At 45.0% G+C, this 18,455-nt stretch overlaps 1 protein-coding gene across 7 annotated transcripts in view; it reads right to left on the bottom strand.

Annotated features, from left to right (window-relative positions):
* The window catches only part of mark2b (MAP/microtubule affinity-regulating kinase 2b), a 46,663-nt gene that overhangs the window by 1,665 nt on the left and 26,543 nt on the right, over positions 1 to 18,455 (bottom strand). The window contains exons 3-15 of one of the 7 annotated variants that reach the window (XM_056442319.1): positions 17,948 to 18,184; positions 17,110 to 17,228; positions 16,388 to 16,503; positions 16,091 to 16,203; positions 15,711 to 15,785; positions 14,929 to 14,986; positions 14,493 to 14,632; positions 13,246 to 13,340; positions 9,488 to 9,628; positions 6,014 to 6,280; positions 4,089 to 4,115; positions 1,204 to 1,242; positions 448 to 557 (exon numbers count right to left, since the gene is read on the bottom strand). In XM_056442319.1, the coding sequence (XP_056298294.1) occupies positions 448 to 557; positions 1,204 to 1,242; positions 4,089 to 4,115; positions 6,014 to 6,280; positions 9,488 to 9,628; positions 13,246 to 13,340; positions 14,493 to 14,632; positions 14,929 to 14,986; positions 15,711 to 15,785; positions 16,091 to 16,203; positions 16,388 to 16,503; positions 17,110 to 17,228; positions 17,948 to 18,184 (1,537 nt within the window). Of the gene's footprint in view, positions 1 to 447; positions 558 to 1,203; positions 1,243 to 4,088; positions 4,116 to 6,013; positions 6,281 to 9,487; positions 9,629 to 13,245; positions 13,341 to 14,492; positions 14,633 to 14,928; positions 14,987 to 15,710; positions 15,786 to 16,090; positions 16,204 to 16,387; positions 16,504 to 17,108; positions 17,229 to 17,947; positions 18,185 to 18,455 lie in introns of all 7 variants that reach the window. The other 6 variants (XM_056442320.1, XM_056442325.1, XM_056442323.1 and 3 more) reach the window with 6 other exon arrangements.

Genomic DNA, 18,455 nt, shown 5'->3' with positions numbered 1-18,455 from the left:
CTGAGGGGGAGGATTAAAAAAAACATGAACTGGAGCGGGCACTCGGTAGAGCGCATACCGTCGCATATCACAAGATTGGGCATTGAATTATGAACATGTTGGCATTAGTTGCATGACAATTGGATACAAATTGACCGTGCTATGGTACAAAGAAGATTTTGACCTTTTCATGACCTTGACCTTTGACCCGATCGATCCTATAATCGAAGCGAATGGTCCCCGGATAATAACCAATCATCCCACCAAATTCCATGTGATTCGGTTTAATACTTTTTTTACTTATGCGAATAACACCATCAAAGGGGAGGAGCTTAAACCAATGCAGCAACGTGACGAGGAAATGGCTCCCGAGTTTGAAAAACTGGGTGGACTCGTTTGTACAAATGAAGAAGAGGAGGACGTCGTTCCGCTCGCCCGACGACCGAAGCGGAGCGGGAGCGAACGTACCCGTGTTCACGGATCCCGGGGAAGAGTTGTTCTCGTCGTTGTTGGAGGAAGACGAGAGAACGCCCCCGAACATCTTCTCCGACTTGTCCACTGTGCTGCTCAGCATGGACCTGGGTGAGCGATGGGAGGGTGGAAGAGAAGGAGAGAGGGGAAGAGGAAAAAAGGGCGAGGGAAAGGAGATGAGTGGCAGGGGGAAAAGAGGAAGAGAGAGAGAGAGAAAAAAGATGAAAATTGTCAGAATTTAGAGAATTATTTTAAAAGTGGAGACAAAAAGCAGGGGAGGAGGGAGGATTGAGAGGAAGAGGGGGATGATGAGGTCGTGGAAATGAATGGAGAAGCAAAAAGCAAAAAAAAAGCAACAATTTCTTTAGGTACCCCCGTGTGTGTTTGTGCGTTTCTCTCTGATGCCGTGTGGCGACACGTCTGTGTGCGACACAATTAATTTTTAAAAGTCTGCTTGCACACAAACACACATTTGGGTCCTTCAACTTAAATCCAGCCGTCGCACACACATGCAGGTCAACCTCCACTCTCACTCTGGGGTGCCACCATTCACCGCTGGTCTCCCGGCCCCTGATTGGTTAAATCGTTATCACCGTCACCAACCAATTACATCCCAGCTCGCCCCCCTTCCCCCCCCCCCTCAAAGCCATTCACAACAAGCTCAGAGATCCACGACTGATTGGCTCCGGTCTACTGATCGGCGGGCGGTTTTCTGAGGTTTTGGGGGTTTTTCGGGGCTGCTCTGTATCTCACCTGCTCCCCTCATCCTGACCCTCTCCCTCAAACGGACTCCTCGAGAAAAATCAACACAAGTTTAGTCTTTTTGAGGGCTAAAGACAACAACTGGACTGTTACACAGACAGAAAATCAGCTGGCTGAACACACACACACACACAGTCGCCTGCTCGCCGTGCCCGCCTGAACGCTCCAATCCGACCACGTCGGGCACCGGCGCCTAATATCTCATTTGCGCTCCAACTGTTCAAGTTTAAGTCCAGATCCCCGGTGCGAGTCACTGGACCGCCGCTCCTCGGTGAGGGGGGCGTGCCAAGTGTTCAAGGGGTGGAGAAGATGAGTCGATAAAACGCAAAGAGTTATGCAGCGTTTATATATTTAAAGCCCACTTAGTAACGGCCGTTCAATGTTTTTAAGGTGACCTGGGGGAAGTTTAAAATGACAGCGGCTGATCCAGATGTCGCGTAAATGAAAAGCTACGTGAGAATGGGATGGCTCGGGGGAGTCTCGATTGAAATGTTGTGAATGCGTCGCAATATGGACCGATTGGCTAATACAAAATGTTCTGTTGGAAACGGATGTGAGACGGCGCCACTTGGACCCGGACGGTTTGGAGCACGGCGGTCGGCACGGTGAGGGCGAGTGGTGCGGCTCACAGGAGGTTAGGCTCATGGACCCCGCTGCAGTAAAACCTCAATTAGTAACACTGGACCTGCACAGGCTGTTTAAAAGTCCTATACAACACATGTGTAACACACACACACACACACACACACACGCTCTCTCATACCTGCAGACGAGACTGAAAACATACGAAACAAACTTAACGGAGCAAACAACAAGGAAACACAAAGACGGGAAACGTGAACACATGCAGACACACACACGACAAATTCAACAGTTTACGGTCTTAAATGCATTCGGTTGTGGGGAAGGACATCACTTTTTCGTTTTGACACATTCAAAAATAAAATGATGAACCAAAACATCATGAGAAAAACCATCTGCAACAGAAATATGGTTAAAAATATAGACATGGAAAAACGACAAGTTGGAGAAGTGGAAAACAGTTACACAAGGATTTCTGAAATGAGGTAACATGAAGCAATGTGTGCCCTTTGGCATGATTTAGTTTAAGATCAGGGGATGCAAAATGGCTCCAAAAAGGAGGGGTACTATGTCGTTGAGGGTACACTGATGAGACGATTACTTTAGATGCTTTCACTGTGCGCCACATGGGCTGTGAATGCGTGCAGCGATCCATAAACAACATCCCAAATGTACACAAACATTTCTTTTTGAGGCAGATTCATTATTTCTCCGTCTCATGCTTCAAATGTAAATCATGTATGAGAAAGCCAAAGGCTTCACTGCAGTAGTACCACTTCTAACCACCAGGTGGAGCAACGGTCCGGATCAAGAGGAGCGTCGCTCCACCTGCTGGTGACAAGCAGACAACACACTCTAAAGTGTGTGAGACGTGTTCAGCATGGACATCGTTCATGGAGGATGTGTCATCGTGTCTTCATCTGCATGCCAGACGAGCCGTGTGTTCATGGTGGGGTGTGTGTGCCTCTGAGCAAAAGTCATGTGTGTGTGTGTGTCCATAGCATAAAAAGCTATTTTCCAGCCAGAGTAGGTCAAAGCCATCCAGTTCTGTTGTTGTTGTTGTTGTTAGAGAGCCAGTGCCAGAGTGAGAACAGAGCAATAAAAGAAAGGAAGCGTGCAGCCGGAGAAATACAGCAGCTCCGTCCCTCCCGGGTCCTCTCCTCCTCTCCTCCTCCTCTCCATCACAACTTCCAGCTAAACCCGCAGGCTTTTTATTATAAATCACCCGCCCGCTGGGATCCTGAAAAACTTGCACCAAATACAAGAAACACAACCTCGTGAATCTTAATTTGATTTCAGAGGCCGGACCAATGGAAGCGGAGGTGAGATGGGAGGTAGTGTGGTAGGCGATAAGCTTGGATGATGGTTAGCAACATGAAACAAACTCTGGGTTTATTATAACACCTTAGGTCTCCTGTACCTGAGCTTCTTTTCTCTCTCGTGTGCTTCTTCATGGACATGCTAGTCATGCGGTGACATTTTGACACCATCACCTCACCAGTTGGGGTTGGAGATGTCTAAAAAACCCTCAAAAGAGGCACAACATCACTGGAAGAGAAGCGATAAATGAGTAGTTTGATCTAATGCACTGCCGAGACTCAACCTGAACTCCTTTAGCTTTCAGTCTCCTACTTTGCTGCCACCTTTAAACGCTCACTTCCTGTCCCCTCCCCTCCTCCATTCTGATTGGCCTCCCTTTACATCACGACAGTCCGCCTCGCTGCTCCTTCACCACCGCACTCTGTTACTTTTCTCTCGCTCCGACTCAGCTGCGTACGCAGAAAACTACAAGCTAAAAAGGAGTAGTTTGGTCGAGCGCACCATCAAGACTCCACCTAAATCTGGGACGCTACAAGGCGGACACAAGCTCACACATGCTTCACCTGGTCAATAAATATTTAAAAAAGGAAGGATGCGGAGGTGGGTGGGAGGGACGATGTGGGACAAAGAGGAAGAGGGGTGAGGTGTTATTGCGCCGCATGATGATGATGATGGGGTGAGTGAGTTAAGTGAATGGGCGGCTGGGTGAGGGCGAAGTTAGTAAAAAAGGAAATAAATAAAAATGGACCAAAACACGGCACGCAAAACCAGAAGGCTCAAAAAAAGGGGCTAACCACAGAAAAAAAGAGGAAAGATGAGGCTCAAGGCACAAAAGGAAGATTTGAACAACAAGCTGCACGAAACACCAAAAAGGGGAGGAAATATATATATACGTAAAATATATATGAAGAGGAGAATATACGTATATATATATATATCAAGGGGTTATATTTAACGTTGGGGGTGGTGCCTACCTTCTCGGAAACCTGAACGAGAGATTTCTACAAAAACAAAAGAGGGATAAAAAAAGAGAAACAAACGTATATATAAAAACATTTAGATTCATGACTTTCCTGTGGAAGACAAGCCGCCCTCTGAGCAGCAAACTTTATAGCAAACTGTCCAACATGAACCGGGCTCACTGGGGCCGGAAGCAGCCAGCGCCGCCCACATCACATTACCCAAGAAATAAAACACAAACAGTGTGACTGCCGTCCACTTTCAATCCGAACGTGTTTAAATGTTTAATCGCTGGTGTGAATGTGGGAACAGACATTGTCAAACGCACAACAGAACACCTTGGGAGGGATTTAATGAGCTCTGTGGAAAGAATTCCATAAAGTGAACCAGTTTGAACACATTCAACCCCCCCCCCCCCCACCCCAAAACGAAATAAAGCGCTCCTCCGTGTACGGAGCCGTCCTGGCTGATCCTGAAAAGAAGTTTTTGGGAGGTGAACAGCTCAAAAGGTCACAACATTTCGTTTTTAAAAAGGCAGCGAAAACCACCTCCTGTGCAGACAGACACGTTTCAAATGGGAATGCACAGAATAAGCAACAACTTAACCTTTAACACACAGTGGGAAACGTAATCTGGCGCACACACACACACACGTGTACCGGAGAAACTCTCCAGATCAAGCAGGGAAATGCAGTGGTGAGGTTATATGATATGTTAATAAAAGACATAGCTTTAGTGTGTGTGTATTTATATTTGTGTGTTTGGTCAAACTGTACAAATGCAACACAATCTCTCTGTCTCCACTACCTACCAGCACGCCAAGTTGTGTGTGTGTGCATGTGTGCCAAGGTGTCCCCACTAGCGGTATTTATAGTTGAGGGAAAAGTGATATCTCCGGTGTAACCATGGATACTGTCGCCACGGAGCTACAGTATCCCTGAGTGGGAGGTCTAGAAAGTAGCTGTGACACACACACACACACACACACACACACACACACACACACACACACACACACACACACACACACACACACACACACACACACACACACACACACACACACACACACACACACACACACACACACACACACACACACACACACACGACAGTATGTCTTACGTCGTCTACTTTCCTCTCGCTCTGACTCAGCGGCGTACGGACTTCATACATCGATCAGAACAAACGTCATCTGAGCCTTTATTGATAAAACTCGTAGAAACCAATGGAGACTGCAGTCAGAGTTGTTTATACTATATCGTCAGTTTTTTTTTCTTCACTTTCCATTTTATAACCACAATGTACTTTCTTCACCTCATATTTACACAGCTGGATCTAAGCTGATTGCACTTCCATGGGCAAGACAACAACAACAATAACAACCAGCTCTGGACTAAAGCACTGATTACAACCAGCGACCCATACGGGTCGTTTTAGTGCTGCAACCTGCAGTGGAAGACGCAGAGGAGAACTGGGCTAGACGTGGAACCAAAACCCAAATTACTCCTCAGTCACCACCGCTCCAAACTAAATTATAGAGGAGACGCAGCTGTTCTCTTCCTCCCCCTTTCTGCTCGCAGCAGAGTTACAGATCAGCACAAGTTGAGTGATAGGGATGGGATGAGACCAGCTCCTTGAAAGAAATACTCGGAGAACCAGTGATGACGCGGACGTACGCCGCGCTGTTCTTGAGAGGAAGCGAGCACATGAAGTGACTTGTAACGTAAACCCAGTGATTTCCTCCATAAAGCTCAGACCTCAGTTCTCAGAAGAAGCTTCCAACTGCAAAGTAGCTGGATAATAAATAGATCAGCTGCTCGGCATCGACTGAGCTACAAACCTCGTCTGCCACACGTCCTCCCCCGTCACATCTGTCCTGCTTCTCAGGTTATGATCTTAACTATTCACCCTTCCTTTTTTTTCTTCTGCTGCTCACCTGCGTACAAACTTGGAGGTGAACTTGCTGAAAATCCCCGTGGTGGCGTGCGTCCTCCGGGCCTGGCTGTTGCCGTGCGACAGTGACGGGGACGCGGGTCCGCCGGGGTAGGCGGAGCCCTGCTGGTCCCGGGCGCCCCGCTGCTGGCCCGCGTGGAATGTGCTGCGGATGCCCACCCCTCGAGAGAAGTTGGTACGGTCTGACGAGGTGGCGCTGCTGATGTTGTGGGCAGATGGGGAGGCACCGGGCGCCCGCTGAGTTGGGGCACTATAGAGGAGGAGTGGGGGGGAGAAAGAGGTGGAAGACGGAGCGAGGGGTTGGTAAAGAAAAGGTGATGCAGAGGAGAGGGGAGGGTTTAGAAGAGCCGAGGGGGCGGATGTGAAGAAGAAGAGGTGTGAAAAGATTAAAGCGGGATATGGGAAGAGGTTGGTAGGTGTGATGACAGAAGAGAAGAGGAGGTGCAAATGTGAAAGAAATTAGGGTGGATTTGACAGAAGACAAGGGAAGAGAACGCAGGAAAGGAAGCCGATGGGAAAGGTAGATGAACAAAGTAGAAAGAAAAGGAAGAACAGAGTTATAAAAGAGGGGGTGGGAGTGTAGAGGAGGGGTGTGGGAGAGAAACACACAGTTAGACAAACAGAGGAAAGTCTTTTCTTTCTGATGTGCTACTTACCTCAGTGTAAGATCACACAAGTACCTACGTCTGATCAACATCTGCCCTGATGTTTCATATAATCCCATAAATCAGTCAAATCCATATTTAGAGTCACAAGGACACACACACACACACACACGGCTGTAACTACTCAGCATAAGCATCCGGGGAAATGCTTTGCCCACGATTAAAACCAAAAACATATAGTTTCAGTTCATTATATAATCTCCCACTTGTCTTGGTGTGTATCTGTTGCTCTGCGATACAACTTCACCCATCAATGAGGAGGGACACAATCCAAAGTCTTGTGGTTTAGGGTTAGGCAAACGGAGACTTGAGTCAGGACGACAGTCCAGCTGTGCGATGGACAGCTTCAACACATCCTTTGCTTTGGAGGACGAAATACACACACACACACACACACACACACAGCTCTTCTATGCATACGGGTTAGTGGGGACCTTGGTGACGTATTATAGTTATAAAGAGGAGGGCGGTTGACTGGAGAGGACCACGTGTTGCAAAGAGGATTATAGCTGCAATATCCTCTAATCGGTTCCAACATGTGGGAGCATTCCGTTGTCACCTGGGGACAAGAGCAGTAAGCGGAGTTTAAGCATCTAAAGGTGCGCTCGCAGGCGGCGTGGCAGGAGGTGGAGGCGCGCTTCGTGTATTCATGGTGGGAACACGTGATTTGCGTAAAAGTTGACTGCACCTCTTCGTTATACAAATGCGGCGCTCCCTGTTGGGCAGCGCCGCTCGCTTCATCGCGGCACGCCATGAACACTCGCGCAGCCAAACGGGTCCTTTCACTTAATGTCGATTCATGAGATTGGTGTTTGAAATGTTTTCCCAGAGGGGAAATCGGGGACGGCTGGAGGAAAAGCAGGAATGAGGTGGGACTTGGGGACACAGACCGTGTCCTGAGGTTACCTCCTCCTCACTCCGGGTACAGTCTGTGTGTTGGAGCGGTACCTTCTCTCCAGCGTTCCCAACCAGGTTCTGAACGGCCCGAGCTCACTGCTGAACGATGCATGCAACGGAACAACACTTCAACAGAGAGCAGACAAAAAGCACATACAGCCAGAGGTCCACCTTGACATTTGCTCTGCTGGAATTTCAGCCTGACATTTGGGGGGGGTGGGGGCGGGGCTTCAGGAGAGTCTAGTCTCGTTGTCTAGTGACTAGACAATGGCCACAAAAAGAATGGGCGTCTCTGAGGCTGAAGGGAAATACCGCTGGCATTTAACGTATTTAAGGAGGCAGAAGAACATATTCAAAGACTTTCCACCACATCCTGAGGCACGTGGCTGATTTTTTTGATGACTAAAACTCAATAATATCAAAGTAGCTCATGAAGCAGACACTATCAAGCAGGCCAGCGAAACAACAAAGCAGAGCACACAGAAATACACACAGACTAGAGTTCAGCCACATGACCAGCAACAGTTAGGTCATCACTCCATTTCTTTCCTTCAGCGTACAGTGAACGCTCACGAGATGAAGACGGGCTTTTCCCGGGCAACCTCAGGACTGAAATGGGTTTGCGTTACAGATTGAGGCTGCATGAGAGAGCCCTTGCTCGCTGTGGGAACCGTAACAAAAAGGGACCCCAGCTGTTTACACAGGGCTGATAGCCAGGGGAAATCCTTTTGTCGACGCACACAATGTGTGCAAATTAAATATTTAAATATCTTTACATGCAACAGATGATACGGCTACATGCGTCAACACTTTTACATCAGCATGTTCTCTGGTTCTCCCCAGATCACTAACAGTTATATGGGGGAAAAAAGTAGGATTTTTTAATTATTATTAATGACTAAACAATTGTAGTAACTGCTGACTTTCAATCTAAGCAGATGGAAAATATATTACAATAGTCGTTTGAATCATTTCATTTTAACCTCTGACTTGCCCTATAAGATAGTGACGCCATCCAGCCCGTGACACAGACTCTTAAGAATGCAGTTTACAGATTAGCAACTTACCTGTAAATGTAAACATTAGTCTGTGTGTTTTTCCCCCCCAATAACCCTGCAAATTGTCCAATGTCTGTTGGTTGGGGAGCTACAATTATCAGATCTCGTCGGTTTAGAGGCCCGTGATGGCCTGGTGGAATTTCTGGTCGTATGTCAAAAGTCCTTTTTCGTTCTTTTCTTCCCTTTATTAATAATAATAACATAATATGAACAGTAAATTAGCTTATTGAGACCTCTGCACTTGGAAAGCTGATCCCTGCTGGTCCATCGATGTCTCTTCTATGAATTTGTTTGTTTTTCTATCTGTCGGGAAACTAAACAAGACAACAACGAAAAAACTACCTCTGTTCTGTCAGAGGTACAGTACAGTGACAAACCTGCTCATCTTGTTCTCAAGCTCTGACCCGCTGGGTAGTGGGAGGTTTGAGACCGACTGATTGGCCAAGACAAGATCTGTCAACATCTCCACTGAGTTTAGCTTGTACAGCCTTCTGAGTTCCACAATCTACTTCCTGGCTGTTGCTAAGTAACTGTTGAGTCTATGATGGCTGGTCTTAGAAATGCTGCTCTCAATAGTCTTGCTGTTAGTGATAATATATATATATATATATATAGGTGATATATATATATATATATATATTAGTGATCTATACAGATATCTAATTATTATTCTTCCTTCCTTTAGCTCTACTTTTTCCCTTTTGTCCATCGTGTTCATGAGGGAGGGATGATGATCTGTGATGAGTAAAGTGGTACTTGCTCAAAGGGGCTGAGACAGCTGTGATTGTATCCATGTGTGTGTGTGTGTGTGTGTGAGTGAGTGAGTGAGAGACTTGCCTGGGCCGTGGTGCGTGCAGGTCAGAGGGGCATGGATGATTGGAGGAGGACAGGGACTTGTTGTGGCGGGGACGCGAGGAGGAGGAGGAGAGGACGGCAGCGGCGGAGGCAGTGGAGGCGCGGGAGCCTGGCATGTTTAGGCTGGGAGGAGGGGGAGGAACAGGAGGAGTACCCCGCCCAACGCACACACACACACACACGCAGACAAACCAAAAACGTGACCAACACACGTCACACAATCAGACAAACATACGAGCATGACATACGTTCACAGACACCGGGCGGGGTTTGTGTGTGGATGGGCAGGGAGGTGAGGTGGAGCATGGTTAGAAGCAGCACTTATCAAACATGGTAAGGGGGAGGGGAGGGGGAGGGGAGGGCAGAGGAGGGAGGGTAGAGCGGAGGAAGTGGAGACAAAAAAGAGACAGAAAACACAGAGAAGAAGGACTTGAACAAAGAGGAAAAGTTGGTCTTTTTGCTTCATCGCGGTTTCACAAAAATAACAATCACAAAGCCCAGAGAAAGGCCGACTGTGTTCTTGTGCCTTTGTGTTATCATGTAAACTCCACTGAGCACAAAAGACCAACTTTAACACACACACTGAAAGACTGAAAACACACTAGAGACAAACTGGACGATGTCAGGTCACACACACACATCACCACATAAAGACAAACCCAGGATTTCACTAGTTGGTCTAAATTTAACCAGCAGGTCTAAATATTTGTAAAATATATTATTAGCACATCTTGAGGTGTCGGTTACAAAGTAAAATGAACTCCAACCATATTCCTCTTATGAACATCTCTCACTGTGTAAATAGTTATCTATCTTAAAACCCTTCAGAATTGTTCTTGTATTATAGTGACAATATAATATATAGTTTTTAATACTTTTTAGACATGATACAAGTGAATTAGTTGGAAAACAAACAATTAAAGAGCAGCAATTCTGATATTAATTGTTATGCCTTTCTTAAAACTGGAGTTATCCCAACTTTTCCAATGTTGCAACACTACAAGAATTGGAGTCAAAATCAGAATTGAAACCATTTAGCTTCCGGTCGTTCTCAGGTAATAACGGGCATGTTGGGATGCCGAGTTTCTCCATGACGACAAGTGGACATTTGGGAGGGAATAAAAGCTGCATTAACTGTCCTGTTGAGACGTCATCACTCTGACCTCTGAGCCTGGAGCTTTATGGGTTTGACCCGTCTCGTGACTTCTTCTGCCTGTCAAGTCCCTGACTTTCCCTCTCCAATCTTCCCCTCTTCCTTTCTACTGCAAACAATCTAAACTATATCTGTAACAAAGAGTAGCTTATTGAGTTACTTAAGCAAAGAGCACTGGCTATTTCCTGAACCCTCTCTTAATCAGCACGGTTGCTACGGGCGACACAGCGCTGCACATTACCGACAGCTCTAACTTGACTTTATCCACACGCACAGAAACCAACACAGTAAGAGACAGGGGGTGTGGTACCAGAGGGAGAGAGATAGATGGAGAGAGAGCAGAGGAACGAGCAATGAGAGAGAGAGAGAGAGAGAGAGAGAGGCGACATTTATAGAGGTCAACCAAACAGCTGCCAATTTCACAGAAAAGCATAGCCGAGAGGAACACACACTGTTTCTGACTGGGATTAACACGGCTGGTGATGGAAAAAAACAGCATTTACTGGACGACCCAGTGTGTGGCAAGACTTTGAGCGTGTGTGACATGTATGTTTAAGCTTGTGTGTGTCAATGAGTTTGTATGTGAGCAGCCTCAGTGTGTGTTTGTGTAGATATTGTTGTGTGTGTGTGTGTAAGCCTATTAAGAGGCAAGTACACAGACCATAAAATGCCACTAGGAGTTAATATTCCATCACAAGTCTTCCTAATCTCCTTGGAGAGAGAGGAGAAAGATTGATATAAAGACAAGAAGGCAAAAGGGAAGCGTGGAGGGGGGAAAAATAAATAGAAGAAGGAAGGTGCTGAGGAAATGTGAGTGACTTAAGATCCAGAGGGAGAAGAGCTCAGACGCAGATAAAAGAACACCAAACGCAGAACATTAGAAAATCACAGAAAGGGGACAAAAAAGGAAAATTGGGGAAGGGGTATGTAACAAGTATAAAAGCCAAAACTTCAAAAGCATTAATGATGATCAAATGAAGTAACGTCAATATCAAAGCAGATGACAATCTCTATGTTAGCGGAGCCTACGATGGTTAAAAGAACCACAGTGCTATAAACAACAAAAAACAATGGCGTCTCAAATGACCACATTGTCACTGTGCTTGGACTGAAAAAATAAATTACTTATCAGACTTATCCGCCTGAACACGGACTCAATTATATTTAATGTTGTAAGCAGTGCACTGTGGGAAACGAAGGGGTCATTTGAGACGGATTCATGACCAGGTAATAAAGCAGTAATGACAATGGCTTAATGTTTAATGCTCATGAAGAAGCACACAAAGCATAAGCGTGAGTAATGTGCGCATGGTGGTAATGTGGACAAGAAGGAGGCGCATTCAGCACCTGCGCCTGACGGTCCCCGACATCGAACTCGAAGACAATAACTCGACGACTTATTGCGTAAAGATGTGCTTTTATGGCCTAAAATGTTGATGGCAGACTCCAGGATAAAGCAACTCGACAACGGAGAAAACTTTTTTTTTCCATTGTTGAGTTGTTTAAATTTAGGAAGTATGAAATGAAAAAGGGGAAAGAATATCACTGACATTTACCAATACAATGAAAGACTAGTAGAACAAAAAGTGGAGCTTAAGTTATGAATATATAAACCCAATGATAGACATGTAATTTGTTGTATTGTATAATTTACATACATTATATACATAATAATAATAATTTGTACAACTATAAGATTATAAAAAGGCCTTTTGGCCTCCTGTTGAGTTTTGTACCTTCTGAAACCTCTAACTGGCCATCTATGATTTGACTTTGGGCATAAACTTTGGGCATTAAACTACAAGTTTGTGAAAGTTAAAGTTCATTGAAAGATAATATTTTATTAAAAAGGAACAGAAAGGTGTTTCTAATTATTTTGTATCTATTTTTTGGTCTGTTTTTTATTGTTCTTTACCCTTTTATTTCTCCTTTCCCTTTGTATTGTATCTTAATGTCCTGTCTTGTTAATTTGTAAAATCAAAATAAATATATATATATTTCTTTAAAGGAACAGAAAGAAGGCCAAGAGCTTAGAAGACCTCGAGGTCTCCACATATGTCAACGTGTATGTGTGTGTGTGTGTGTCTGTGCGCGCGTGTGTGTGTGTCCATCAAACGCTGCCTCTGCTCTGACTGGCCGTCCTCCATCAGACCATCATGGGGTAATCTGTAATCTACTGGAGGTTTGGCCTAAATTCTCAAGGGAGACTGATTTCCTTGTCCAGGAGGGCTCACCCCATCCCGGGGTAAAGCTGTGGCCCTCCGCGAGCCAGCTGGCAGAGCTCTGGAGAGTACCAGCCAAGGTCTGGGATCCAGTAACTGAGACAGCTGTGGGACTGCCTCATTCACATGGTTAGTGTGTCTATAATATGTGTGTGTGTGTGTGTGTGTGTTAGTGAGGAAGCAGGGTTGTCTCTCTGCAACTACTTGAGTTGCTGGTGACAAGAGAGAAAGAGTGTGTGTGAGAGCGATTGTATGCAACTATAGTAAGCCCATCTTTTTTAACACATTTTGAACGCATTTTTCCATTGTGTGTATATACACACACACACACACACGCTTGTGTGTGAATGTCTGTGGGCTTGTACCTGTCCTTGCCGTTCTGGATGCCCTGGCCCAACGTTGTTCTCTCAGTCAGAGGAGAGTTCCGACTGCGACCAGTACCGGTGGACAGGATGCTATTCTGAGGGCCGAGGGGTTAGAAACAGAAATGTTTCAGACTGAGGACAAAACGGTTAAATCAGTGCAGTGGCCAGCCGGGGGGGGGGGGGGGGGGGGATGGCATTCAAGGTGACCAATTATTACTTCAACAGCCTTGAGCAAGCCTCCCAATCAGCCCGGAGTAGTGACCTAAATTAATCAACATTAATTAAGTCTTCACCACACAATCCCGCAATGACAAATCCAATAAATTTTCACCTCAGTTTTTTTAATTAATTTGAAAAACAGAGTGAAAATGTATTTTTCTGGTTATTTAAAGGCCTTGCACTCCCAACAAAAGGTGTTTCCCATTTCCCTGCCTGACACATTAGCCATCTGCTCAGAATGACGTCGGGTGGATATCTCGCAAAGTCCACATACTGTGTAATAAAAATGATAAAAGTCGAGATTGTCCGCGCCCGAACAGGGTGCGACTGAATTAACCGGAGTGACAGAGATGTCAATCGTAAGCCGTTTGCACACGCCCACATAGTCCTGAGAGGAGGCCTCGTCATGTCACCCCAGGGAGAAGAGACTTTGAATCTCACATGGCATTCTTCACAAAATCTGACTCTAAACACCCTGAAATACTTCTATCATTTCGAAAAAACTCAACTCAATATTAAGTTGAGTTTGAAGTAATATACTTGTTAAAGATTTGTTGCTAGGTGCATATGAAAGTTATTTTGTTGGCTGACATTGTTTAATACGTTACAAAACAGCCTTAGGGGTTCTATAGTGGTGCCAACTAAGGGGGTGTCAGAGCTGGGTGATACTAAGAAATTACAAAAGGGTAGTTTCACAGAAGACATGTTGACATGTCACCGAAGGAAAAGCACAGGTGCAAACAACACATTGAATGATGGTTGAGCTCCATTGATCGGCTTCAGTGCCAGGGTCCTTGGTGTGAAAGAACAAGCAGAACCTTGAACATGATGCGCACTTCTACTTTCTTACACGATGAAAAACATCATAGTTGTATTGGCATTTATTTAAATTAGTTTAATTAGTAGATCGCATCTGTTTTGATCTTTGGACCATAGATTAAGAGAATATAAAATACTGTTAATTGGTTTCTTATAGAAACTTTGAGTGTTGCAAATGTCATGAAAGCAGTGTGTGTGTTTGGTCTCACGGTGGAGGGCGTGGCGCTTTTCTTGCGGTCAGTGGGGACCAGAGGACTGGCCGACACCTTGGTAGTGGAGCTGCCTGAAGAACCTTTCCTCCCAGAATCCTCTCCTGCAGTCCGGTTGTCCCTCTTAGCGTAGGAGGAGCCTAGAAATAGAAAGAGTGGGAGGGTATTCAAACGGCCATCACTTGCTGAGCTCTAGCCTGAGAGATCTTCCGTCTCGTTCCCTTCGACCTTCTTCTGCTCATCGGTCTCACCTTCTTTCGTGGCTTTCTTTCATGCTTATTTTTCAAAACTGTTTCGGAACTCAAGGGGATTTTTACAAATGTATCACAACCTTTGTATCAAAAAGTTATTAAAAAAAAAATACTTTTGTACGATTCGTCCACTTCTCGTAGCACACACACCCTTACTCTCCCACACACACACACACCAATCTCACCGTGGTCGGTGGCTCTGCGATTCTGAGGCTTCTGGTTGGACGACACACTGCGCTGCACCTTAGAGAGGCAAAGTGGACACCCGGGGTCAGTGTGGTCTTCTACAGGACTGTCTCAGAAAATTAGAATATTTTGATAAAGTTCTTTATTTTCTGTAATGCAATTAAAAAAACAAAAATGTCATGCATTCTGGATTCATTACAAATCAACTGAAATATTGCAAGCCTTTTATATTTTTTATATTGCTGATTATACAGCAAGAAAACTCTAAAATCCTATCTCATAAAATTTTAATATTTCCTCAGACCAAGTAAAAAAAGATTTATAACAGCTGAGTGTTTGTCAAGGAAACCCTTGCAGGTGTTTTAATTAGACAATTCAAGTTTGTTTAATACCCTACTAGTATACTTTTCATGATATTCTATTATTCAGAGACAGCATATTTGAGTTTTCTTAAGCGGTACGCCATAATCAGCAAAGTTGATTTGTAATGAATCAACTTCATCACAATATTCTAATTTTCTGAGACAGTCCTGTATATGTCAGAGTGTTTACACACACACACACACGTACAGCCGCTGTCAATTCCCAGAGCCATTCCCAGGGGAAAGCTACAACACTGCTGGTTGCTTTGGTTCACCTGTACCTGGATGTAAGTCAACAATCTAAAAACCTAAAAATGAGCTACGTCAGAGAGGATGCCCAAAGGTTCTCTCGTGCCACTGGCTGGAGTTGGGAGACCTCATGTTGCGTTAGCAGAGGACATGACGTGTTCTCATTGTACCTTGTGAGGCGGTGAGGGGGCGTTGATGTTGCTTATATCACATCCTGGCCGGGGCTTGATGCCACTTTCATCCAGCTGAGGGAAAAAGACAAACGTGGAAATCTGAACACGAGTATCGGGAGGAGACGCAGAGAGACTGCGGTCTGGATACAACAAACGCAACAGAATTAAAAATAGCGCAAAAAAATGGTTTGGTCTGATGATGAAAGGGAAGCTCTACATTTCCGTGTGCATAATGATGAACTCACAAGAGCTGATTTGAGTGACAGTTTCCTGTATAACTCCAGTGCAACTGCAGTTTAGAGAGCTCTGATAAACCAACATTACATGGCATAGTACTATGTAACAGAGCGTGTAGGTGAGAGACAGAAGGCGTGTACCTCAGAGTTCCTATAATCCAGTAGCAGGTACGCAGCCATCACATCGTTGTACTTCTGGTTCACCAGCGAGTCCTGGATCTCCTCCTGAGAGAATCCCATCTTCAGCATGATGTCTGGACACACAAGAGCAGATTATAATTAGAATGGTCATCGTCCTGGGCATCCATCATTTTTCTCAAGATGAATTTTCCTTGTGTGCGAGTGGAGAAACAGAACATTTGTACTCAAAGTAAGCTTGGGCATCAGGGAAGAAAGGAATAAATGTAGAAATGTGTTTCTACGCGTTTCTGCTACTACCTGTCCTCCTGGGGTCTTTATAATCTGGCATGGGTTCAACGTAGGGCTTGAGTTCTTCGTCCTCGTGCCCCACGTTCATCCACCGGTCTCTCATTATCTGCTGTTTGGAGGAAGCCAGGACGGTCGAAAGAAATAAGGGAGAAATAAAATTTCACATTCAACAGAAAATAGCGGCGAGAGGAGAAAGGAGATATGGCAGAGATAATAGTACAAAAGAGTCGACTCCGGACAATTTGGCAAACCACGGAAGGGATGCGCACAAGTCTGCTAAACTTAGAGGTCCAATTACCTCTTGGTGATACAAATTCAGGAACTCATAACCCCCAAACTAACATGTATTTACGATGGCTTTAAAAAGCACTTTACACTTCAGCAACAAACTCGCATATAGTCGGTGAAGTCTGGGTCTTCAGTTTAGTATCGTATGTGCTACGTACAGCGCTACTTCAACTGAAACACCAGAGGTCTGGCTATTCGGAGTCGGACAATTTTCATTACAGTTTGTCAGTTCGCAAGTTTCTTTAGACATTTTAAATCTGTTGAGGTTGTGATTCTTTTTAAAGAATCCAAAGCAGCGGAAATAAATTTGCTAACAAAACAATAAAAGCATTTTTGACACTTATCCAATTGCAATAGATTCAAGATACTTCAATGTGATTTTTTGAGTGACGTTGTGTGTGTGTGTGTGTTTGTGTGCGTGCGTCTGCAGAGTGCAACGTACCTCGAGGCTACCTCTTTTGGAGGGGTTCAGAATGAGGAACTTTTTGAGCAGGTTCTCACAGTCGGTGGACATGTAGAAAGGAATCCTGTATTTACCGCGCAGTACGCGCTCTCTCAGCTCCTGGAGATGGACACGGGCATGAAAAGTCAGCAGCAGACTCTAAAAGTCCGCCTTCAAACGTTAACACGATCCTTTTCCCCTCCTCATCCTCACAAAAGCTTCAGATTTTAAGAGCAGCAACCGTGTAGACTGCACTCCAGACCAGCCAAATGTTTCCAACGATTTACTGAGAATGAGGGTCTCTGAAACAGTGTTTGATGATAACGGACATGAATCTCATCGGTTTATGCAGTTTATTATCATGTGGCATAAATTGGCCAAGCAGCACCCCCAAATGACTCATATTGTTGTGAAACAAGCTGGTGGGGATTTCAACAAGCACTTCCAACACAGTGGTACTGTAGTTTGTGTGTTATCAAAACATATTGTTCATACTTCTCCTGGTACTTTGATGATGGAGATATTTTAGCCTATACTTCTATACAATATATATGGTAATGGTTTAATTCAACAACATAATGCAGTTGTTAGCAAAAGTCACCAGGAGCTAATAATAAACATCCCATTACAACCAACTCCTGTAATCTACTTTAATCACTTTCACTCTCTCTTGATTTTAGTTTCGGCATTCTGGGGCAGAAGGAACCGAAACCAGCATGACAAATACTACAACCTCCGGCAGAATACAGACATCTGCTTATGTAATGAACATGAGCGCACACACACACACACACACACACACACACACACACACACACACACTCTCTCCCCTTCCTGACCTTGAGGTTCTGTCCATCGAAGGGCAGCGAGCCGCTGACCAGTGTGTAGAGGATCACCCCGAGGCTCCAGACGTCCACCTCAGGCCCGTCGTACTTCTTTCCCTGGAAGAGCTCTGGGGCGGCGTACGGTGGAGACCCGCAGAACGTGTCAAGCTTGTTCCCCATAGTGAACTCATTGCTGAAGCCAAAGTCCGCTATCTTGATGTTCATGTCCGCGTCCAGCAGCAGGTTCTCTGCCTGCAGACAGAGAGAGAAAGGAGAAAAACATTATTATTATGTCGGGGGAAATGAGAGAAATAATATGGGGGAAAAGGAAAGATTTATTAATATGCTGGCATTCTTTTACTTCTGAATCATGTGACAGGAAATTACACACACACACTTTCGTTACAATTGTAATGTGATATTTAATTTTTCCACATGGAATCTTGTTGCTTCCACTTCCCATCCTCCACAGGAAGGTCAGAGCTTACAGTTTAAAGCTAGCGCGTACAGGAAAGTTGAACAG

Source organism: Pseudoliparis swirei, chromosome 21, assembly GCF_029220125.1.
Source record: "Pseudoliparis swirei isolate HS2019 ecotype Mariana Trench chromosome 21, NWPU_hadal_v1, whole genome shotgun sequence".
Lineage (NCBI taxonomy): Eukaryota > Metazoa > Chordata > Actinopteri > Perciformes > Liparidae > Pseudoliparis > Pseudoliparis swirei.
This window is presented reverse-complemented; position numbering and strand designations above follow the sequence as displayed.